The 26,123-nt window shown below is 42.7% G+C and overlaps 1 protein-coding gene across 3 annotated transcripts in view; it reads left to right on the top strand.

Annotated features, from left to right (window-relative positions):
* Positions 1-26,123, top strand: part of AGPAT4 (1-acylglycerol-3-phosphate O-acyltransferase 4) — a 1,412,466-nt gene that overhangs the window by 776,865 nt on the left and 609,478 nt on the right. For all 3 annotated transcript variants that reach the window (XM_027551994.1, XM_027551993.1, XM_027551996.1), the window contains one exon: positions 8,014-8,150. In XM_027551994.1, the coding sequence (XP_027407795.1) occupies positions 8,014-8,150 (137 nt within the window). The remainder of the gene's footprint in view (positions 1-8,013; positions 8,151-26,123) is intronic.

The following is a 26,123-nucleotide window of genomic DNA, read 5'->3' as shown; positions in this document are numbered from 1 at the left end:
AGGTGTCATATAAACCTAAGACAGAGACTTACATTACGTGACTTGTAAAAACAGTAGCTTAACTTCCTAGTTTCATTTTTAATTTTTGAAGGAATTCAGAACTTTGATGGAGGCTGAGGCGTTGATATGAAATTATAAGATGTCGTTTCCTAACCCAAACTAATTTTATTCCGTTTTAAGTATTTTTTCACAGGTGTCCTCACTTCCCTGTAGTTTCTTGGTTTGACTAAAACTCATTCTTGCCTTTTAGGTCTTAGTTTATACTTTACTTTTTTAAGGACAGTTTCTCTGCCTAACCGACGCTGGAGTAAGCTGTCTCTCATCGGTCCTCCAAAAAGTGTCCCAGGCTTATTATCTCACCAGCAAACAGAAGTCCTTGAGGACGAGAACTCTGTGTTCCCCTCCCCTCCTTGCCCAAAAGAACCAGCACACAGTAGCTTCAAAACTGTGTGCTGAATGTGAGTTGGGGATCCTGACATTGGCTCATAAAGGTGATGGAGGATGATGCGAATGGCAGGCTGTAAAATACCGAGTTTAGCACAGAATGGAACTTTATAAACAGAAGGCTTACAGGAAATCAGGCAGTGAATCCATGTAAACCAGAGTCTTGCTGATAAAAGTTTCCTGTGAGAGATTGGATTGGAGCTGAACCCTGACAGTTTTTTGGAAAGTGAAGACAAATTGAAGAATCGTACACATAGAGATAAGAGCATTAGAGGGTGGTCCAGAAGCTACAAAGAGACTGATCTGAGAGAAACAGAAAGATTTATGAGTGGCAATATGGGAGATACATACTGCAGGGTGAAATCTAAGCCAAAGAGGGCTCTGGAAGCCAGAGGAAGACCTGGGGTCGTAATACATTGGCCTTAGGTAATTAATTCATAATTTGACCAAGAACTGCCATGGTGAAAGCTATTTTAGAATAATCTTGCTGTAACGTATTTTATTTAAAGTTTTTATCAACAAGGGAAGCCATTTAGTTTGTTCATTGTCATCGCTCTATAGGGGCCGAATGCTCTGAGGCTTGAGTCACCTTGCAAGCCCTTCCACAATCATGTCTGACTCTTTTGCGACCCCATCGACTATATACAGCCTGCCAGGTTCCTCTGTCCATGGGATTTCCCAGACAAAAATATAGGAGAGGGTTGTGATTTCCTTCTCTAGGGGCTATTCCCAACCCAGGGATCAAGCTTGTGTCTCCTGCCTTCTTTACCACTGGCCCACCAGGGAAACCCAGAGACAAGTTAGGTGGTCTCTAAAGTCATCCCTGTGGTAGCACTTAGCTTCACTGAAACAATTACTTTGTCGTCCTCAGCCCCACTGGACCCTGAAGAAAGGGACCGTGCCTTCTTCACATCGGCAGGACATGGCATGGAGTGATTTTTCTAAAGTTACTGGCAGGATGGATGAATAAAAGTGAATCAAAAATATAAACATAAGGCGTCTTCATCTTAGCTATGGTCTGTACACTGAAATACGGGGCCTCTGCAAGTAAGCTTACAGAGCTGGGGTCAACTCGTGTGTGTGTGCAGCAAAGAGAACCGGATAAAGCCAGGAGGACATGAGCAGAGGAGGCAAGAAGGAACTGGAAGAAGCAGTTAATGAGCTTGTGTCAGATCTGCCAGGGCCTTAATAGGATTCTGATTCCAAGCTGACTAATGGGCAAGTGAACTCACTTCAGGATTTTGACTTGGCTGCTGGGAGGAATCTTGAAGGTCATTCAACTGTTGAAGCTCATTTTAATTTCTCAAAGTTGGATCTATGAATTAGTACCTCGGATCAGGGGGCTCTCCAGCGACGGGGACTGCTCACTTGGCTAACTCGAGTAATGAACTTGTGCAACATATGTGGGCTAAGATGTTATCCCCAGCGTGTCTGCAGGGAGGTGCTGGCTCGGGTACTTCTCTGTCGGTCGTGCACTTGGGCAATTAGTAGGTATTGTCGCCAAATATAGATGAAAGTGCATTTGGTTTCAGAGATTTCGGTCATTTATTTATTGTTTATAAGCAATCTCTTAACTAAAAGGGATTCACAGTGACAGTTGCTAAGAAGATAAACTTGAGTTATTTAATGGTGTAGCTCTCTCCCTCTAATTATTTTTATCTAATCAAATGCTTTATTAAATTCCCAGGAGTCATCGTTGCTCATGTACAAGTAGTCTGAAGAGAGCTCAGTAAGATTGCTAACTGGAGCATAACAGCTGTGTGACTGCAGGACAAACTAAACAGCGTGTGCATTTTCAAGGGTCAAATGTTAGCTCAATCTGAGAGCTAATTTTCTCCTTCCAGTGAGGAAATTGCACTTTTTAAACTCCTCAATGATTTTATACTTAACATTTTTATTCTAATATTCATGGGTTTTTGTTGTATTTCAAGTTCTACTATTGCTAAACATAATATTTCTCTTAATTTTGCTTTTTGCTGGGGTCAAGGAATAAACCAGCTGTACTACGTAACTTAGCGGTCACCTTCCACGCTCTGTACTTTCCCTCTCTTCTGTAGACCTGGAATGTTTTCTCTAGGTCCACGTGCTGGAATCTTGATCCTCCTTTAAACGCCACTACATTCATGAATTCTTTTCCTACCTATTGTCTGAACATGATCTCTTCCTCCTCTGTGCCTGTGTTAGTCGTATAGCACTGCATAAAAAACACATCACAAAGCTTACGTTTTTCAACTGTGGTGTTGGAGAAGATTCTTGAGAGTCCCTTGGACTGCAAGGAGATCCAACCAGTCCATTCTGAAGGAGATAAGCCCTGGGATTTCTTTGGAAGGAATGATGCTAAAGCTGAAACTCCAGAACTTTGGCCACCTCATATGAAGAGTTGACTCATTGGGAAAGACTCTGATGCTGGGAGGGATTGGGGGCAGGAGGAGAAGGGGACGACAGAGGATGAGATGGCTGGATGGCATCACCGACTCAATGGACATGAGTGTGGACGCCTCCACAGACTGCTCGAGGACCCTCACAACGTGGCCGTTCTCTTTGCTCAGAGCCGGTGACCCGGCAGAGAGCACAGGCGGTTTGTGTCTTTTCCGGTCTAGTCCTGGAAGTCCCATGTTGGGATTTCTGCATTTTCCCTGCAGTTCAAGCAGGTCACTTCATATAATGTGGGAACAAAGTACACGAAAGCATGAAGACCAGGTGGTGGGGATTTGGGGGAGCATCTTAGAGGCTGCTTACCGTTTCCTAATCTTTAGCATAACTTCAAATATTCTGCCCTGTGTTACGCTTACGTGTGTCCCTTCCCTACCTGCTCTGTTAGATTTTCGTTTTCTTTGGAGTCTAGACTTGCTGCCTTAGCTTTACATATCTTGAAATTTTTGGCACATTGCATTCAGTATATGTCACGTTCATTTGAGAAGCTGGAACCACAGCCTCTCTCTTAGTGGGTATACATGAAAATGTATCTGTGACAAAAAATCAGACAGAGATGGAGAGGTTTTGGCAGAGAGAGGGAACGTAAAGGAGATCAAGTGTGTGTGTGTGAAAAGAGAGAAAACGGATGAGGTAGAAAACTGCATTTTATCAGAAAACTATGAAAAAAAAAAAAATGGGTACCATTTTGTAGGTACTAGAGAACTAATTTTACACGAGTTTCAATGTTCAGATGACTGTGGAACAGTCTTCTACTTTCTGTCCTGTATGTGAATGCCTCACTGTTTTACTAGGACTCTCTCAATTATGCTTAATACTTTTATTAAAATAAACACCAAAAACATTTTGTACTGGGGTATAGCCAATTAGCAATGTTGTGGTGATTACAGGTAAACAGATAAGGGACTCAGCCATGCACTTACCTGCATCCACTCTCCCCCTCTCCATCCGGCTGGCACATGACACTGAGCAGAGCTCCATGTGCTGTACCATATGTCCTTGTTGGTTATCCGTTTTAAATAAAGCGATGTTTACATGACCTTCCCAACGTCCCTGACTGCCCCTCCCCTGGCAACCATAAACTCATTTTCTAAGTCGGTGAGTCACTTTCTGTTTTGCAAGTAACTTCATTCATATAGTTTCTTTTAGATTCCACATATAAGAGATGTCTGGAGAAGGAAACGGCAGCCCACTCTAGGATTCTTGCCTGGAGAATCCCACGGACAGAGGAGCCTGGCGGGCTACAGTCCATGCGTCACTAAGACTCAGACACGACTGAGTGACTAACACACACACACACACACACACACACAGATGTCATATGATAGTTCTGCTTTTTGAATAAAGGGTCTTTGGATCACTCCTTTAATAAAAGCAGGGACATCGTTGCTTACAAATAACTCTGAAGTCATGTCAAGTGCAGCATTTGTATGTGATTTTTTTATATATGTTGGGAACTTTATTTAGCTTTTGATTAACTTCTCTGTAACCTGGCTCACTGGGGTAAAATCATTTTCTGGATTGGTCAATTAACATTTATGTGCAGTCAGAGCAAAGGGCACAGAGGAATGTCAGAAGGAAGAAAAAGACCCACAAGAATATAGGTCCTGGCGGGTCCTCCTCAGAAATGTCACTCATATCCATCTCCTCATTTCCACTCCTAGATCCGCCAGCACAATGTGGTCCTATTCCTTAGTAACTCATGTCAGATGTATTAAAATGACCTCCAAAGACTTTTCTCAGCTGCTAAAGAGTGCTAACTTTTTTCACTCTCCTCTTTCACCTTCATCAAGGGGCTCTTTCATTCTTCTTCATTTTCTGCTGTTAGCATGGTGTCATCTGCATCTCTGAGATTGTTGATATTTCTCCCAGCAGTCTTGATTCCAGCTTGTGATCATCCATACCAGCATTTTGCATGACGTGCTCTGCATAGGGGCTTCCCACGTGGCGCTAAAGAACTCACCTGCCAATGCAGGAGACGTAAGAGACGCAAGTTCGATTGCTGGTTTGGGAAGATCCCCTGGACAGGGGCATGGCAACCCACTCCAGTATTCTTGCCTGGAGAAACCCATGGACAGAGGAACCTGGCGGGCTATAGTCCATGGGGTCACAAAGAGTCAAACACGACAAGTCACTTAGCATACACTCTGCATAAAAGGTAAATAAGCAGGGTAACAATATACAGCCTTGACAATAAACAGTTCCCAATTTGCAACCAGTGCATTTTTCCATGTCCGGTTCTAACCGTTGCTTCTTGACCTGCATACAGGTTTCACAGGAGGCAGGTAAGGTGGTCTGGTCTGGTATTTCCATTACTTTAAGAATTTTCCACAGTTTGTTGTGATCACACAATCAAAGGCTTTAGTGTAGTCAACGAAGCAGAAGTAGATGTTTTTCTGGAATTCTCATATATAGTACAATGGATGTTGGCAATTTGATCTCTGGTTCCTCTGCCTTTTCTAAATCCGGCTTGTACATGTGGTAGTTCTCAGTTCACGAACTGTTACGCGAAGTGAAGTCGCTCAGTCGTATCCAGCTCTTTGCTGCCCATGGACTGTAGCCTACCAGCTTCCTCCATCCATGGGATTTTCCAGGCAAGAATACTCGAGTGGGTTGCCATTTCCTTCTCCAGGAGATCTTCCCAACCCAGGGATTGAACCTGGGTCTCCCGCATTGGAGGCAGATGCTTTACTGTCTGAGCCAATAGGGAAGTCCATGTACTGTTAAGGTTAGCTTGAAGGGTTTTGAGCATTACCTTGCTAGCATGTGAAATGAGTGCAACTGTGTGGTAGCTTGAACTTTCTTTGGCATTGCCCTTCTTTGGGATTGGAATGAAAACTGACCTTTTCCAGTCTTGTGGCCGCTGCTGAGTTTTCCAAATTTGCTGGCATATTGAGTGCAGCACTTTCACAGCATCATCTTTTAGGATTTGAAATAGCTCAATTGGAATTCCATCACCTCCACCAGCTTTGCTTGTAGTGATGCTTCCTAAGACCACTTGATTTCACACTCCAGGATGCCTGGCTGTGAGTGAGTGACCACACCATCATGCTTATCTGGGTCATTAAGACCTTTTTTGTACCCTTCTTCTGTGTATTCTGGCCACCTCCTCTTACCTCTCCTGCTTCTGTTTGGTCCTTACCATTTCTGTCCTTTATTGTGCTCATCTTTGCATGAAATGCTCCCTTGGTATCTCTGATTTTCTTGAAGAGATCTCTAAAGCAGAGCAGTTGATGTTCTATGAGTTGACAAAGTGGTGGAAGTTCTTTTGGACTTATTTTAACTGAAACATATTTTAACTGAAAGGCAAAACTATAAATGTGTACTGTTGTCTAGACATGAAAGAGAACGCTTTCTATTCTTCCTTCTATTAATAGGGATGGAAAGAATATATTTGCTAGACGAGTGGCTACATGCCACGCATCTTAACATCTCTCTGGGACCCTGCCAGAGTCCACAGTCCATACTGACTGCTTTGGCTTTTATATAAGTTTTCTTTCTATTTTTCTTCTATCTGGTAATTGCCAAGCTTTTTTTTTAACCTAGTTATATATAGGCAGATTTTTATAAACGCTCTCATAGTTTCTCCAGTGTTTCTCTGTATTGATAGCAGATCAGGGGTCTGTAAAGGCTGAGTCAACCACATTGCTAAAATCAGAATGAATAACCTTTTTCACAGAACGTAGTCCTGAAAGAACGAGGTAAATATGGCAGGTCCATAGGGTCGTCTAGAGGGGGTGAGGTGTGTGTGACTTGTACGTGTGTGCAAGCCTGACTCTGCTCCTAGAAACAGGCAAGCATTGTATTTCATCGTCTTTAGTGGGGAGGCTGTTAGAAGGGAGGAGGCTGAAAATTCAGAACACAGTCAATACCCAATTGAAAAAGGCCCCGGGAATGGAAATGGCCCTGAGGGGCTATCAGTGGGCTCAGAGCAGGGAAATGGAAGCACATAAAAACCTCAGTGACGCTCTGACTCAGACGGATTGACCATCATCCTATTGGCTCAAGACACTAAAATACCAAGGTTTCCTTTCCACTTTTTGTGTGTGTTATATATTGTTTTGAAATAAGTAGGAAAACAAAAATTTTAAAATATTGTAAACTATTATGAAGTTATCTTCTGTTCTCTTATTTTTAGGGGAAGAGCTTTTCTCTGTTAAGAACTGGGTATGAAATGAAAAATATTTTGTAGTTTGTTATCGTCACTTAGAAAATAGGTTTATCAAGATAAAATCTAATGACTTTCTTACTATTAAAATTGCCTTGGGGCTGATCTCAAATTAATATATTATTTTTGTCTCCTTTTTGTCATAAATTCATGCAGTTGATTTACTAGTAAAAAAAAAAAATCGTGGTTACTTGGCAGATTTTTTTCTGTGGTCTTTTAAGGAAGACCAAACTTTTTAGGACTTATATATATTGATTTATTAGTACTCCCCTAACTTTAAGAAATTGAGTATTTGACTAGATTGGGGGAGCATAATAGACAAAATCTTGTCATAGAGGAATCTCTGTTAGATAATCTTTTATTTCTAAATTCTACTTTTCTATTTGCCAATGAGATATGAATGACTCTTTAACATGCTTTGATAATTTTTCTTTTGACCTGGAGGAAGTTTGGGTTTATATACTGTTTAATATTATAGCTAAATTCAAGGATCATTTATTTAAAATCTTACAAGGCCTGGTGCTATGAGAATATGGATATCAAGTAGACTCAGTGTCTACTTTCACAGAGATCATAGTCTTACAAGAGAAGAGAAACATAACAATATCATGATGGAATAGTGAATCATTAGAAATATATGTAAGTGGATGGCATGATGAGTAAGTTAATTGGGTATTATAAGTCAAAGCCTTCTAGAAAGAGCTTGTATCTGAACTTGGATTTAAATAGCTGATTGGTCAATATGGTTGTATGAAAAATAAAAGTTAAGAAAATCAATCTTCATAGTTTGCAAGGTGTTTCCAGTTTTGCAGAGGTAGCATTGATATGTGTGAGCCCAGGGCTTAGCAGCACAGTTCTCCTCATGGAGCATGCCCTAAGCGACCCTACAAGATTCCGGAAAGTGTCCTAGGCCGTACGTTGCATCTCCAGCCTGAGGAGGACTAGAGGAAATGTCTTTGCCTCCGCAGGAGCCCCGTCCTGGTTTTCCAGTGCACACACCGCCACGTGATCTGCTTGGACTGTTTCCACCTGTACTGCGTGACCAGACTCAATGATCGGCAGTTTGTCCACGACCCGCAGCTTGGCTACTCTCTGCCTTGTGTGGGTAAGTCTACCACTGTTTCCTCCATTTCTAATTGATTAAGAACAGAAAAAGGAGAACTGTTGATATAAAACTATCTTAAATATACCCAATTCCCTAATGAGGAATTGGAACTCCAGAATCTATTTGATCATGGTTGGGCAAGAAGATTAATGTTTGAATCACAATATAAAACCCTAGGGTTTGAAGGACCTGTGTTGAACTAGAAAATGTATAATCTACATAAAGGCATTGAAAATAAATTTTAAAATATTATTCAGCCAATGTATACAAAGTATGTCTATCAATTCACCCTGAGAAGTAGAAATTTATTAACCTGGATTTAGAGCAATTTTTTATCGTACACCTCTATTGCTAAAAATTTTGAACACCTACATAAATATTATATGAAAGAACATGTATTTAAAAAGAAAGAATGATACAAAGCTGAAATATCTGCTTAAAAGCTTTATATCTTCCAACATTTCAAGACATCCTTTACTTGTGCTGTATCATTATCATTAGATGTATTTTTTTAATGAGGTGAAATTCACATAACATACAATTAACCATTTTAAAGTGTACAATTCAGTGGCATTTTTTGCTTTAATATTGTTATGCAGTGACCACCACCTCTTTCTAGTTTCAAAACTTTTTCGTCACTCCATAATAATATTCTATATCCGTTAAGTAGTCACTTCCCATTCTCTATTTCCCCCATCATTTGGCAAGCACTACATGTGTTTTTTTTTTTTTTTGTCTCTATGGACTTGCCCATTCTAAATATTTCATATAAAAGGAATCACAAAATCTGTGACCTTTTGTGTCTGCCTTTTTCACTTGGCATGTTGTTGACATTCATCCAAGTTGTGATAAGGACCCGTACTTCGTTATTTTTGTGGCTGAATAATATTTCATTATATGGACATACCATAACTTATTGATCCATCCATCCATTGGTGTGCATTCTTTCTGTCTTTTGGCTGTTATGAATGATGCTGTTGCAGACATTGGATACTTGTTTCTGTCTGGACGTATGTGTTCATTTCTCTTGGAGTGCAGTTTTGGGATTATATGGTAATTCCACCTCGTAAGGAACCAACAAACTGTCTTCCACAGCCGCTTCATCATTTTACATTTCCACTACCAGCGTACAAGGGTTCTTATTTCTCCACATTCTCACCAACACTTGCTATTAAATTTTTCTATTTTCTAAGTAGCCATCTTATTAAATATAAAGTGGCGTCTCATGGTTTTGATGTGTGTTTCCTTAATGACCACTGATGGTGAAGCTTCTCACATGCTCACTTGCCACTTGTACATCTTCTCTGGAGAAACGTCTGTTCAAGTCCTCGGCCTGTTTTCCATTGGGTCGTTTGCCTTTTAGTTGTTGTAAGAGCTCTTTATTTATTCTGGATGCTAGGGCCTCACCGTTACATGACGTGCAAGCATTTCCCCCATTCCTGGTCTTTTCACTTTCTTTACAATGTCCTTTGATACACAAAAGTTTTACATTTCGGTAAAGTCCAATTTATATTTTCTCTTGTTGCTTGTGCCTTTGATGTCAAACTTTAGAATATAGTCCCGAATCCCATTTCGTGAAGATTTACCCCTATGCTTTTTCTAATAGCTTAGCTCTTATATTTAGGTCATTGATTCCTTTTAAGTTGATTTCTATACATGGAGTGTGGCAGGGGGTCTGGTTCCTTTAAAAATAGGAAATGGCTTTAGAAATCACAGCCCTAGTGCTGGGTGTGCTCACTGGTACGAGGTTGGTCACTCTTTCTAGGCCGAGCTGAAAGAGCTAGGAGACATGCATTTTTTAAAAGGTGAAAACTGCATTTGTACTGACATTTTCACTTTATATCCAGGGTTATGGAATTCTTACTTGAAGTCACTGATCTTAAAACTGTCATTGCTTCCTCACTTAGCAAAAAAATCTCATTTCTGGGTGATATTAACATAATTACTCATTTGTCTCATTTCATAATACGTATACAGTAGTATCTGTTTCAGAATACCAACACCGTCACCAAAGTGTGATTACTGAACACAGTGTTAAAGCAGTTTGTTTTGTCATTAGGGCATATTGTTATAGGGATATAGAGTCATGTACAGTGACTGTATAATTATGTCACCAATTTCACACATATTTTTAACTATTTTAAAATGTATTTTGTTTTCATAGTTTATATTTTTATATTTATATAAAATATTAACATGATTCCAAAATCAAAGCTATGAAATAATTATGTTCAAAGAAATACAAATTTTATTTCCATTCTCTTGAATATTCCTTTTCTCTATGATGTATGTGTAGACCTCTATTTGAAAAAGCTCCCATTTTAAAACACATAAACAGATTATAGATGATATAGATATTGAAGAGATTTGAATCTTAAGTAAAAAGTAGAATACTGTGCATATCTGTCTCCACCTTCCTTTTTTTTTAAACTGTACATTATATATTCTGTATATCTCTCCCTAGTAATATGTGTATATTTTCTCCACAGAAAAATTAGCATTATTGAATTCCATTTGGTGGTTATACTTTACTGTTCCCATATGGTAAACACTTAGTTTTCATTTTTTTTTTATTACAAATATTGGTACAACCAATAGACTTGTATACACGTGTATTTTTATAGTCTTGATCAGAGTATCACTGAGATGGATTCCTAGAGTGGAACTGCTGTTTTGAAGGGAAAAATATGTATTTATTTTTATGTTTCCAAACTCTTCTCCCCAAAAGTGTGCTGTCTTCCATTCTCACCAGTGACGTGTAAGAGCAGCAGGTCCCACACCACCTCACCAACAGAGCAGCCACAGGCCTTTGGGGGCCACTTTCCAATCTTACCTTTGCAAAAATGGCATTTCCGCATGCATATTTTTTCTTATTTTGAACGAGGCTGAGTATCTTAAGTTTAAGATCCTTTTACACTTCTTTTTCTCCATCACTTAAAAAAAATCTCACCTTTTTATCAAGGGATAGGCTAAGTGAATATATTATATTTTTTTTCTCTAAAAGTATTTTCTATATAGGACACATTTGACAGTCCCTTACAGCAGCAGGAAAAGCTAACGAGGTTCAGTCTCTTATATTTTTATAACGAATGTGTGTCCACTAGCTTTTATTTCGCTGTTTCTTTGCCAAAGGATAACTGACAGCTTCTAAGTGAAATAAAATATTTGCCTGGTTAAGCTGTATCTCACTGAAATGCATTATATGAATTTACTATGGTTAGTTATCTTTTAAATACCATTTTTTTACATTAACTGTGTTAATGACATTTTTATAACTCTATGCATTCCTGAGTTCATCTTCTTCATTTTAACTGTGAATGAGGTAGGGAATGAATGAGTTTTAAATATGCTTACTTTGCATGTTTTTTGGGGGGAATCCTTTCAAATATTTTTGTGACTGTATCTACTTTATTACCAGTCATATAAATGTAATATTCCATAAAATCTTGCTTTTATTTTTTAAAATGCCACTTACCATTGAGAAAGAATCTTCTCTAACACATCTTTGCTTTCATGTTTAACAGGAGGCAGAAAGCTGCCTATCTGTACATTTTGTTATTAAAAGAGAATGTAGCAAATAACCACAAACTGAGACAGGCTGGAAACAGCGGTTCTGCTGGGTGGTAAACCCCCTACACTGTGCAGTTCATGCCGAGGCTTGCTTCTTCACATCCTCTAGGTGCTTTAACATGTGTCTCCACAAGTGCTCACTCATAACAAAACGCAGTTCAGCTCGTCACTGTATTACTTGCCGTGTATTGTTCCAGCCTTCTTTATTTTATAATTTGAGGACTCAAATTATATTATCAATATTTGACATGTTACGTGAAAACAGGTCTTCTGATGCTATTGTAGTTTCTTGCTGTTGTAAAAGACAACCTGAATTGTCTTGACTGTTCGCTCAGCAGAGGTGCTCCTCACATTTATTACTTGCTTAGTTTCTAAATGCCGTGCTGTGTGTCATAGCTTCAGACCTTCCTCAGTTTATATCTCAGAGCTTATTGTAGTCAGAAGATGAAGTGCCCTGTTAAGGGTAATAGTTCCTCACAGTGTTGAGGACCACTGTTCTCTTCTTTGGCTTCTGCTTTACTTGCTTAGTGCTATCTTTAATTAATGGTTTCTCTGCAAGAAGCTCTAGCCTTTTAAAGTCACTTAAGTATTTTAACAGAGCTGGTTGGGTGAACATGAGAGAATTCGTCCCTAATTCTTTTAGCCAAGGGCAGATGCTGCTGCTGCTGCTGCTGCTAAATCGCTTCAGTCGTGTCCGACTGCGACCCCATAGACGGCAGCCCACCAGGCTCCTCTGTCCCTGGGATTCTCCAGGCAAGAACACTGGAGTGGGTTGCCGTTTCCTTCTCCAATGCATGGAAGAGAAAAGTGAAAGTGACGTCGCTCAGTTGTGTCCGACTCTTCGCAACCCCATGGACTGCAGCCCACCAGGCTCCTCCGTCCATGGGATTTCCCACGCAAGAGTACTGGAGTCGGGTGCCATTGCCTGCAGATAATGCTCTCCAAAAGGGATCTGATAAAGCAAGGCTTTCTAGGAGCCTGTGTCATAGGACTCCCCTGCCCCTCAGGATGCCCCCCGTACAGTTCATGACATGCGATTATTTGATTTGCAGACCAAGGTATGAGATACCAGTATAGGCCCTAATATGGACTGCCATAAACCGGTGAGTCGCTTACACATATCCTTGGATGTGGACAAAACACTGGAGAAGCCAAATTCAAATCCTGACTCTGAGACTCACTCCCTGTGTGATTTAGGGCAAGTTACTTAACCTTGATTTGCCTCAGTTTCACTTTAAGGTAAAACAGGGGCAGTACAATAACATCTAGCTTATCCGCTCTTATGTAGATGAATTAAAATAATGCCACGTAAAGCGCTTTTCAGTTAAATGCTGAAGACGCTGGGTGCGTGGTAAATATTGGCTTTTGTTATTTTGTTGCTACATAAGCATGTATTCCCACAGTATGTATAAAATGTACCTGTGCATGTATGTGTATACTGACAAAAGAGCATGGATTTAAACATTCTTTATTTTATTTATTTATTTTTTACAATATATTTAACTGTAGGTTGATGTTTCCTGCTATTTAATGCATAAAATCAGCCAATTATCAAGCATTACTCACCTCTCCAGCTGTCTGGCCATCTTTTCCCCTGGGTTTATTTGACTTTGACTTGACTCTCTGAGCATGAAACAACACACGTACTATAAAGTAGAAAGTTAACAGAAATGGAAAATCAAAGCTTTTTGAACTATAAATAGAAACAGCAGACTATCAGAAACAAGAACTTATCAAACTTGTGTTACTTCCATGGCACAGTCTGCTCCTAAGGTGGGGTTAATTAAAAAGTTACGTTAATTAACATCTATGAGTCTTATAAATAAAACTTAGTATGTATGAAAAGCAAAAAATCATGGTCCGTTTCCATAAGGGAACTGAGAATGTACTGAAAGGGCGTCTTCGTGGGAGCTGGATTACTCCAGCAAGGCTGAGTCTACACCAGATCCACACAGTAGGGTCAGTGTGTTACTGGTCCCGTGTAGCAGGGTGCTGTGAAGCATCTTCTTGCCTGCCCTTGGACGACCTCAAAAGTTCTGTGTAAAATGACTGGACCGCAAGCGTCAGACCCAGGGTTATCACTGGCTTTGGACACTTGGGAGCACATCTTGTTGGTTTCCCTGAAGAGATGTGCCTTTACACCACGTCAGTTTAAAACGCCTTGTCAAATGGTTTTAGAACCCTGTGATGACGACTAGCTTTCTTGCGGATTATAGTTCTTCCAAGAAAATTAAAGCAAGATTAGTTTATAGAAGCAAAGGGCATTTACTGATAAATTCATAACTTTCTTAATTTTTATTCTATATTAAAGTATAATTGAACAATGTTGTGTTTCAGGTGTACTGCAAAATGATTCAGTTATATATATTTTTTTTTCAAATTTTTTTCCAATTTAGGTTATTACAAGACATTGAGCAGAGCTCCCTGTGCTTCTACACTAGGTCCTTGTTGATCATCTGTTTTAGATATAGTAGTCTGTATGTGTCCGTCCCAAACTCCCAGTTTATCCCTTCCTTTTAACTACGAAGTGGAAGTGAAAGTGGCTCAGTCATGTCTGACTCTTTGTAACCCCATGGACTATACACTCCATGGGATTCCCCAGGCCAGAATACTGGAGTGGGTAGCCTTTCCCTCCTCCAGGGGATCTTCCCAACCCAGGGATCAAACCCAGGTCCCCCACATTGCAGGCGGATTCTTGACCAGCTGAGCTATCAGGGAAGCCTATTTAACTATGAAGTTCATATCTAACCACAAGTGATGAATATTCTCACAGTGGACATGCAGCTTGAATTCACTCCTTCAGTTTTCTGGCTGTGGGTTTCGCATGAAGAGATAAATGGGAGACTCACTGGTAAATAAAATTTGGATTTGCTTGGTGGTTGTATTCCTACTTTGATGCTCACAAAAAGCATGTGTTATTTTGTTAGAGTGACATGGGTATGATGTCAAATAGGTGTCTGTCTCTTGCACAGCCCTGTTTGAGATTGTTCTTCCTCACTTTGTGGTAAATGCAGCTATTTAACCCTCACACCTCCCCACATCTATACAAAACAGCCCTTTCCTTAAAATCCATTATTTAGTATATCCAGAACCTGGGAAACAAGCCATTCGTTAGGGTTTAAATAGTGACATGATGAGTAAAATGTCAGTTTTTTACTTCCCTGGTGGCTCAGACGGTAAAGAGTCTGCCTGCAATGCAGGAAACCTGGATTCAATCCCTGGGTCGGGAAGATCCCCTGGAGAAGGAAATGGCAACCCACTCCAGTACTCTTGCTTAGAAAATCCCATGGATGGAGGAGCCTGGCAGGCTACAGTCCATGGGGTCACAAAGAGTCGGACACGACCCAGCAACTAAAACACACACACGTGAGTAAAAAACACAGATTAACACAGATCAGTTTTCTGGGACTATTAACTATATATCAAAAAGTAGAGACTGTAAGTAGAATTAGCAAACAATTAAATATTTTTCAAATTACACTGGTTCCGTATAAGCCACAAGAGAGCTAGATAAAGCAGTTATTTCTGTTGCTGTGTGACTCACATACCAAATGTCCAGCTAACAGTATCCATGTAAATCCACCATATCTGCATAAAAGTCCAACACCCCTTACCCTCAAAATGTCTGTAATAAGATGTTCTTTTTTCCAAACCTGATCTTCCAAATCTTTTCCAAATGCCTTCAAAGCTCTATTTTAGACAGATGCCTTCTTCAAGGTGTGACCAGTCAACAGTGAACCAACTATTTCCATTGCCATAATTTTTATGATGAACAATTAAAACTGCCTCAAAATACCATTCAAGTAGAAATCCTGCTTCTTTTGTATGAGCTCCTCATTTGACCAGAAATTATGTTATGCTATTTATAAGAGTGTAATGCTGAATTTTGTTTCCCTGATAGTTAAAAATAAGTCATGATTAGAGCCCTTACTGAGTACTTTCCCTGTATAAGGTCCCACTGGGATGCTTACATACATACATTCATTTAATCCCCACAAAGCCCTGTTGGGCTGGATGTTGTCATTCTTCCAGTTTAGAGATGAAGACTTTGAGGCTCACAGAAGTTAACTAAACTGCACATGGTATTGCAGCTGGTATGTAACAGAACCGGTATTTATCCAGCTAGCTGTGGCTCTAGAAGTGTGCTCTTAATCACTAGTTCAGTTCAGTTCAGTCGGTCAGTCGTGTCCGACTCCTTGTGACCCCATGAATCACAGCACGCCACGCCTCCCCATTCATCACCAACTCCCAGAGTTCACCCAAACTCATGTGCATCGAGCTGGTGATGCCATTCAGCATCTCATCCTTCTCCTCCTTATCACTAGATAGCATACTAAAAAGCAGAGACATCACTTTGCAACAAAGGTCTGTCTAGTCAAAGCTGTGGTTTTTCCAGTGGTCATGTATGGATGTGAGAGTTGGACCATCAAGAAAGCTGAGCGCAAAAGAATTGATGCTTTTGAACTGTGCTGTTGGAGAAGACTCTTGAGAGTCCCTTGGATTGGAAGGACTCACGCTGAAGCTGAAACTCCAATACTTTGGCCACTTGATGTGAAGAACTGGCTCATTGGAAAATACCCTGATACTGGGAAGGATTGAAGACGGGAGGAAAAAGGGATGACAGAGGATGAGATGGTTGGATGGCATCACTGACTCCATGGACATGAGTTTGAGTAAGCTCCAGAAGTTGGTGATGGACAGGGAACCCTGGTGTCCATAGGGTCTCCAAAGAGTCAGACGCGACTGAGCAACTGAACTGAACAGAACTGAACTGATGTTATTTAGTCATCTAGTTGTGGCTTTAGAAGTGTGCTCTTAATCACTATACAAGTCGATAAGCCTGTAAACACCAAAGTGTCATACCTCTAAAAGCTCTATGGGAAAGAGCATCAGGGGAAAAGTGTCTCTAATTTGGGGCACTTTTTTCATATTTAAACCAGAAGCAAACTTGACAAGTAGGAATTCTCTGTATTTTTCAGAGGAAGAAATACAGGCTCAGTAGGATTGAGTCAGAGAACAAGATGGCACCCCACTCCAGTACTCTTGCCTGGAAAATGCCATGGATGAAGGAGCCTAGTATGCGGCAGTCCATGGGGTCACTCAGAGTCAGACAGGACTGAGCGGCTTTCCTTTCACTTTTCACTTTCCTGCACTGGAGAAGGAAATGGCAACCCACTCCAGTGTTCTTGCCTGGAGAATCCCAGGGACGGGGGAGCCTGGTGGGCTGCTGTCTATAGGGTCTCACAGAGTCAGACACAACTGAAGTGACTTAGCAGCAGCAGCAGCAGGATTGAGTGAGCAGCATCAGAGTCAGGAAGGGTTGAGCTGAGATTTCAACCCCTGGTTGCACCGAAGCTCTGTGTTTCTCCCCACCCCCACCCTGTTTCTCTCTGGACTGTGCTTCTCAGCCTGTACTGCACGTTTCAATAACATGGCAGTTTGCTTGTTTGTTAATTTTCAATCGGAGGATAATCGCTTTACAGTGTTGTGTCGGCTTCCTCCATGCCACAATGAGAAGATGGCACAAGCCGCAGTGCTCTGGGGGTGGCCCTCGTATCTGATAGAGGCCCCACATTTAAAAGTTTGAGCACTTCCTCCAGGTGAGCGTTCTCTGGGTAGTGAGGTATTTTCCGTGGGAGATCATAGCATTAATAAGCCTGAAAATACTCCCACTGCCCTTACCTGTTTTCCCACGAGTGATATGACTTGCTAACCAGCATAAGGTTTTTCAATAAACATTAAGGGAGTTGAAAAAGAGGTGGACAAACACGGACAAAATGGCCTGTTTCCAGGGCCTCTAACAAACTCTTGCATGAAGTTAAGGGCTTCGGGGAAAACTTCATAATTACTGTGAAATATTGGCTGTGTTTTTGCTGTATCTACTGTTATTACATTCCTTACTAGGAATGAACTTGAAGTGCCAAAGCCCTTTGCGGATCTGCTCTTAGCACGGAGCGTCACTCACCCACCTTGGTGGGGCCTCGGGGATTTAGGCAGATTTATTTTAGAATTCAGGCTTCCCAGGTGGCATTAGTGGGAATGAACCCACTTGCCAATGAAGGAGACATAACAGACGCAGATTCAGTCCCTGGGTGTGAAAGATCCCCTGGAGGAGGGCATGGCAACCCATTCCAATATTCTTGCCTAGAGAATCCCCATGGACAGAAGAGCCTGGCAGGCTGCAGTCCATGGGGTCTCAAGAGGCAGACATGACTGAAGTGACTTGGCATGCAGACACATTTTAAAGAGCAGCTAAAATAAAAATAGAATTCACATGATGAAGACTCTGGAAATTGTGTTTTCCTCTAAGTCCACTGTGTGTCCTGGTACACAGGTGTCCTGTAGCTTTGGGTTGTCCCAGGGCAGCTCCCCCCTTCCCTGTAATGTGGGGTGCGAGTGCATCCCCTCTCTGCCTTCAGCACTTGCCCTTTGTTTCCTTTCTCCTCACAGTCCACTTTTCATACAGTTCCCGTCTTCGTGTAACATAGAATGACACGTCTATGCTGACACGCACCGACCTCAGTCCCGTAGTGTCCTAAGTGTCTGGTCAGTGATTTTACATACGTGCACGCTAAGCATACAGTAGTCATGTGTGGATGTGAGAGGTGGACTGTAAAGGAAGCTGAGCACCAAAGACTTGGTGCTTTTGAACTTGGAGAAGACTCTTGAGAGTCCCTGGGACTGCAAGAAGATCCAACCAGTCCATCCTAAAGGAGATCAGTCCTGAATATTCTTTGGAAGAACTGATGCTGAAACTGAAGCTCCAATACTTTGGCCACCTGATGTGAAGAACTGGCTCATTGGAAAAGACCCTGATGCTGGGAAAGATTGAAGGCGGGAGGAGAAGGAGACAACAGAGGATGAGATGGTTGGATGGCATCACCGACTCAGCGGACATGGGTTTGAGTAAACTCTGGGAGTTGGTGATGGACAGGGAAGCCTGGCATGCCGCAGTCCATGGGGTCCCAATAAGTCGGATAGTACTGAATGACTACTGAACTGATGCTGAGTTTGTTCAGTCATGTCCCACTCTTTGCAGCCTCATGGACTATAACTCTGCCAGACTCCTCCGTCCATGGGACTCTCCAGGCAAGAATATTGGAGTGGGTAGCCATGCCCTCCTCCAGGGAACAGTCCCAACGCAGGGATCAAGCCCGTGTGTCTTGTTCTTCGCCACTAGCACCGCCTGGGAAGCGATAATGCATGAGGCAGATCGTTCTGGCCTTTGAGAAACAGGAATACTCTTGATGTCTGCAGAGTCAAGAAGACCTGTTCCTAGACAACTTTTCGGGAGGCTAAGCATAAAATCCAACATAAATGATAGTTTTGGCTCTTGAACATTGCTTCCCCAAATACACACAAATAATCCAAGTCCATATCATTTCTAAAACCACATCGAAAAGTAGGAAGTATATTAAAAGATAGGTCACCAAACAAGGTGTGTAATCGGTCACTACATATACTGAAAACTCAGTATAATTAGTTGCTAAAGAATTGCTACTTTAAAGCATAATATATAACATGATGGACATATATTCAAATGAGGTAAAATATGAATTTAAATATTTCTGAAAAGTGGTTTGGCAAGTCATATTAGAGCTCTGAAATGTTAGCAAACTGCCTAGAAGCCTGTCCATGCACACATTCTCTAGATGTTGCAAATATTCAAGGGTGCGGGCCCATGACAAGGGCAGAGAAGGAGACAGGTGCAGGCAGGAGGGTTGAAGGGCAAAGGGGAAAATGGAAGTGAGAACAAATGACAGATTGAGGGGCCTTCCACGGGCTGGTGAGAGTGTGCTGTGCACAGAATGATCGAACACAACTTACATCTAAATCCTTTAAAAAATTAAAAATCAAAATATGCAGCCTGTCCTCCTCCTAGCCCCTCATTTCAGTTCAGTTCAGTCATGTCCGACTCTGTGACCCCATGGACTGCGGCATACCAGGCCTCCCTGTCCATCAGCAACTCCTGGAGCTTGCTCAAACTCCTGTCCATCTCATCCTCTGTCGTCCCCTTCTTCTCCTGCCTTCAATTTTTGCCAGCATCAGAATCTTTTCAAATGAGTCAGTTCTTCATATCAGGAGGCCAAAGATCTTGACAAATTGTAATAGCCACTGTGAAGATGGCAGCAGAGAATCCAAGCAGCTGACGAGCTTGCCATCCAAAGCCAATGTTCTTTCTGCCTCAAAATTACTTGAAATTAAATCAAACTTCCTAATTTTCTGAGGTTAATGCTGCTAAACTTTTTGTTCTTTCTTTTGGGGGTGGTTTAATAATTCTGGTAGCTTTCCTTTGGTTTGGATGTATGAGGCAGGGGAATGTCAGGATGGTAACCTAACTTCTCTAACAAAATCGAGGCTGATCAGAATGCAGGTTGATTGTCATGGTGTCATGCTCCAGGGCAGGCTGGCTGGAGGTGGGGGTGGGGGCTGTGCCCAACACCGTCATTCAGGGAGTCAGACTCAGCCTCCTGTCACCTAGGGGTTCTGCTGTTCTCAGCGGCCCCGGAGTCCCCACAGCACCCTCTTTACCCAGGCGGGCGGGCAGAGGAAGCCAGAGCAGGAGCATCGAATGGAGGTGGGGGTGGTGGGCGGGGAGGGTTGGTTAGAGACCAGGCCTGGGAACGGCCCCCATCACTTAGTCCCATAGTCCTTATTCCAGAACTCAGCCGCATGGCCCCACCCAACCACACAGGGTGAGGGGTGGGAGACCTGGAGTGGGGGGCTTTGGTCTGCCTGTGTGCGCAGGAGGAAAAGCAGACAGGACTGCAAGCCCACAGCCCTCTCTCTCACTGGCAGAGAGGATGGAGAACGTAAAACTTATTGAATGGCTTTCAGCTTTCCTTTCCCCACCTGAGATCGGCACAGCACTCCATCACGGAGCTTCTTTAAAAGGAGTGACTGGTACACGGACGAGGACAGCAGACAGAGCTGCAGGACGGAGCTGATGGCCTTCAGGAGCTCACTGTAGCCGGGTCCACAGGCTCTGTCTGTGCAGGCAGGTGTCTGGCCTTGGAAAGGCTGCCTGTGTGGAACCCTACTTCACTGGGGGCTAGAGGCCTGCACATCTGACTGATGCTTGCGTGTGTCTTTAGAGTTTTACAAATCCAGGGACTTTGCCGCTTTGAGGTGTTACCATCAGCAGAATTGCTCTGTTTCTCTTCCAGAGGAGCCCCGTGTCCCAGTAAGTGAAAGTGAAAGTGTTGACCGAGTCCGACTCTTTGTGACCCCAGGGACTGTCGCCTGCCAGGCTCCTCTGTACGTGAAATTCTCCAGGCAAGAATGCTGGAGTGGGTTGGGTCTCCCATGTTTCAGGTGGATTCTTACCGCCTGAGCCACCAGGGAAGCCCGTGTTCCAGTAAACCTCACCCCAATTCTCACTTTCTCAGGTTTCTACTTTCCAAATCGCCTTTGGCCTTTTCTTGCATCTTATTAAGTAGTTAAAAATAAAATAGCATTTTAAATAACAGAAGTAAAGTGATAATGCCTTGAATAGCTAGCAGGAGGCAGAGACAATTTCTTTCCACCTACTTCTGCCCTGAACTCTTAACAAGAGCATTCTACCTTTGTTTTATAAGGTCAAAAGCAAACCATTTTCAAGTATGAATTTATTACTTATCCAAAGAATTCTAGAAAGCTGCTTATAAATCCTTAAGATAGCACCAAGAGTTGTTCAGAACAGCTGTCCTTAGTCTTTCCTCTTCTTTTTATTAGAGTGTATATTCCCTGTTCCTCTCCCTGGCCTTCTTGGCAGCCGGCATGGTTTTCGAGTCTGTGCACTTGGCATTAACAGTACAGAAGGAGCTCTCCTGAGGCTGGAAGGATCATAATCAGAGTCAGTAGAATGTTAACTGACCTGTAAGTGCATCATTTTAAATGGCTTGAGGTGTTTGTACCTTTATTATGAGACATACTAGGCATACCAGTCCCTTCTAAAGGAGATCAGTCCTGGGTGTTCATTGGAAGGACTAATGTTGAAGCTGAAACTCCAACACTTTGGCCACCTGATGCGAAGGGCTGACTCATTTGGAAAGACCCTGATGCTGGGAAAGATTGAAGGCAGGAGGAGAAGGGGACAACAGAGGATGAGACGGTTAGATGGCATCACCAACTCAATGGACATGGGTTTGGGTGGAGTCCGGGAGTTGGTGATGAACAGGGTGGCCTCGCATGCTGCCGTTCATGGGGTCCCAAAGAGTCGGATATGACTAAGCGGCTGAACTGAATTGAGCTGAACTATGCATACACAACAGTGTTTAAACACATTGATATTGTTATGTGTAGATTTGTATAATCACGGAGAACCTCTGTAACCACAACCCAAATCAGGAAAAGCTGTACCGCCAACAGTCCAGACACCCTCCATGTGCCCTCCTCAATCCTAGCCTTCATGCAACTATTATCTTTTTCTTTTTTTGCCACGAGGCATGTGCGATCTTCGTTCCCTGACCAGAGATTGAACCCATGTCCCTCACATTGGAAGCATGAGTCTTAACCACTGGACCACTAGGGAAAGTGAAAGTCGCTCAGTCGTCTCCAACTCTTTGCAACCCCATGGACTTAGCCCACCAGGCTCCTCTGTCCATGCACTTCTCCAGGCAAGAATACTGGAGTGGGTTGCCATTCCCTTCTCCAGGGAATCTTCTTGATCCAGGGATCAAACCTGGGTCTCCCACATTGCAGGCAGATTCTTTACTGTCTGAGCCACCAGGGAAGCCCAAGGACCACCTGGGAAGTCCCGATGCAAATATTATCTTGACTTTTGTGACATTCATTACCTTGCTTTTCCTGTAACATCACCACCTATGTCTGTACTCCTCTGCTGCTGCTGCTAAGTCGCTTCAGTCGTGTCCGACCCTCAGCGACCCCATGGACTGCAGCCTACCAGGCTCCTCCATCCATGGGATTTTCCAGGCAAGAGTACTGGAGTGGGGTGCCATACTCCTCTAGATAATACAAATATTTCCTTGCTTTTAACTGTCAAATGGCTGCTTGACTGGTTTTGCCAGCGTCCATTCCAGTTATATCTTCAGAAAGCTCTGAGCACATGAACGATGTATTCCAGTGTTGTTATTCCGTTATTACTTTTGTTACATATACTGTGTTAATCACACTAGAGAATAGCTTTGCTTCTGATTATCTTCCTCATCTCAGGTGCTGTCCTGTGTGAAAACAGTTTTTGGTCAGCTGTTTCGGCAGGTGCATTTTGAGTTCCCATTTAGAGATATAAAAGCAAACTGAGGTAGGGACTCTGAAGAGTTACTTGGGCAAGAAGATCAATTTTATCACTATTTGGTGAAAATAAGTCTTACACTTAGATTATGAATTTTAAAAAGTACAGCCCACTAACTGTTAAATGTGCTCCTTCATTGCTGAGTAATTCTAGGCTCCACTGTCTACCGCTTTGCATTTCATTCTGTGGCCGCTCCACGGCAGCTGTCCCACGCTTTACATCAGAGCATTTCAGCCGCTGAGGACCGCCTAAGGAGAGGCTGACTTCCAGCTGCCAAAGAGGCGATTGGCAGAGGGCAGAGAGTGAGAGCCACCCGGGCCGGACCCTCTGCATCCGCTCTGCTGTGTCTCGGGAAAGAGCTTTGCCCTATCTTCATGAGCCTCACATTTGCTGAGCTTGTCGCAGTTTTACCCTGGACAAATTGGGGCTATTTGTGGCCTCTAGGTCAGGAAAATTTAAGTTTATTTGAGACAGAAATTGCTTTGGATTTTAAGTTCACATTCCTGATTTGGACAGATGTTGCCTTTTTAAAAATAGTTCCAGTTGAAGAATTTGTTTTCCTTTATTACTTCCTCGTCATCGTCCACAAGCTGTGTTCACTGCCTCCTGGTGAATGGGGTTAGTTCTGTCTGTTACTTTGGCCACTTGAAACACACACACACACACACACACACACACACACACACACTCACACACACAGTCACCGTGACAAAACTTTATTCTTCCTTACTGTGTGATGTCTTATATTAATGAGACTTCATGCATAGAAATTGCTATGAGCTGGTGACCTCCAACTATCTTTGAAATAATTAATAATGTGCTTAGAGGGGTTGATTTACATATTCATGAGAGTTTATATCACTGAGTTGCTAAGGAGCACAGTGAAACAATTTAATGTTTTAAATGCAGATCAATTTAGCAAGAGGAGGAGTGGTTTAACATTTTAGTGTCAAGATGGAAATAAATATATGATATCTGAATCAAGTAATTATGTTATATATTCCCAGGAAAATGTGAACATCTGCCAGGCCATCTTCTATGCTCTATTACTGACTCCACTTAGGAGTTTGGAAAATTAATATTTCTTATATTTTCAGCTTTTCAAGCTTTTACTAGAAGTCTTGGAGTTATATATTTATAGAGGGAAGCACTGTGTGAAAAGAGTGGAAATATTGAAAGGAGGGAGGTTAGGGATAGCGTTCGAGGAAGTGGTACCATTTTGTCTGCCTTCGTTCTGAAACCGTGTTCTCTCTCCCCTCCTACCCCGCTTCCCCGGCTGCCAGTAATGGATCTTCCTTGCGGTTCCCGTGTGAAGGCTTTTGTCATTGTCCTTCTGCAACTGTCATCGTGTCTGTTCATCTCCTCTTGTATTGCATGGTTGGAGGACATAATCCGCTCAATGCACGTGAGTTTGAACAAGCTCTGGGAGATAGTGAAGGACAGAGAAGTCTGGCCTGCTGCCGTCCTTGGGGTCTCAAAGAGTTGGCCACGACTGAGCAGCTGAACAACAACGACGCTGTATTAGTTTTCTAGGGCCACCATAGCAAGATACTACGGACTGGGTGGCTTAAACAGCAGAAACCTATGCTCACAGTTAAGAGGCTGGCACTCCAAGGGCAAGGTGCCAGCAGGTTTGTTTCCATGGAGGACTCTCCCCCTGGCCTGGGCACCGCTGCCATCATGATGTGTGTCCCCTCACACGGTCGTCTCACCGTGTGTACAGCTTGGGGTCTCTGTGTCTGCTCATGTCCTTTGGTAAGGACACAAGTCAGATCAGACTAGAGCCCACCCTAATGCTCTCATAGCTTCCGGTTACCTCTTAAGGCTCTGTCTCCAAATACGGTCACATTCTGAGGTTGGGGCTTCAGCATATGAATTTTTGAGGGACACAATTTCATCTGTTATAGCCACCTTTGAGACTCTGAAGCAGTTTCTGAATACTTGGCCCCCAGAGTCTGAGACCGCCCCACTGAACATGGGCCCTGTGTACATGCTCTGCTCCTGAGATGTGGATTCTTCTTCACCCCTCGTCTCCCCACTCCCCACCACCTGGGCTCTCCCCACCACCCAGGCTCTCCCCACCACCCGCACTCAGCCGTGTCTGGTTTCCCAGGTAGCAACATCCGTATGCCTGAGGAATGCAGGACATTTTTTTTGCAAATTATCTAATTTTAAAATCTGGGCTCCCTGACAAACATTTCAGGAAGGATCCTCTGAACTTTTCCATCCTTTGTAAAAATAAAAATACAGTGATCATCTCTGAGATGGAGGTGGTCATGATAGCATTCGTAGCCCTTAGTCTTTGGTTCCCCCAAACCAAGGCCCCTGAAGAAAGCTCGGCTGGATACTGTACTCTAAAGGGCCTAACCAATAGAACCTGAATATCACAGCTGACTCACAAATGCAGCTCAATTCTCAGTTCAGTTCAGTCGCTCAGTTGAGTCCAACTCTTTGCAACCCCATAGACTGCAGCACGCCAGGCCTCCCTCTCCATCACCAACTCCTGGAGTTTACTCAAACTCATGTCCTTTGAGTCAGTGATGCCATCCAGCCATCTCATCCTCTGTCGTCCCCTTGTCCTCCTGCCCCCAATCCCTCCCAGCATCAGGGTCTTTTCCGATGAGTCAGTTCTTTGCATCACATGGCCAAAGTATTGGAGTTTCGGCTTCAGCATCAATCCTTCCATTGAACACCCAGAACTGATTTCCTTCAGGATGGACTAGTTGGATTTCCTTGCAGTCCAAGGGAGTCTTAAGAGTCTTCTCCAAAACCACAATTTAAAAGCATCAATTCTTCGGCACTTAGATTTCTCTGTAGTCCTATTCTCACATCCATACATGACCACTGGAAACACCACAGCCTTGACTAGATGGACCTTTGTTGGCAAAGTAATGCCTCTGCTTTATAATATGCTGTCTAGGTTGGTCACCATTTTCCTTCCAAGGAGTAGCGTCTTTGAATTTCATGGCTGCAGTCGCCATCTGCAGTGATTTGGAGCTCTTCTAGTCTGGGGCACGTGGGCGGGGGATGGGGGGTGCTTTCCTTTAAAGTGGCGCTTGTATCTTTTGTCTCTGCCACCCCATTAGGGCTTATCACTTACCTTTATGTTCACACTGACCCCCACACGCACAGTCCAGCTGGCAAAGGGGAAAGAAATGATGGAGGGGACA

The sequence above is a fragment of the Bos indicus x Bos taurus genome, chromosome 9, assembly GCF_003369695.1.
Source record: "Bos indicus x Bos taurus breed Angus x Brahman F1 hybrid chromosome 9, Bos_hybrid_MaternalHap_v2.0, whole genome shotgun sequence".
NCBI classification, from domain to species: Eukaryota; Metazoa; Chordata; class Mammalia; order Artiodactyla; family Bovidae; genus Bos; species Bos indicus x Bos taurus.
The sequence above is the reverse complement of the archived record's forward strand: the minus strand, read 5'-3'. Positions and strand labels throughout refer to the sequence as shown.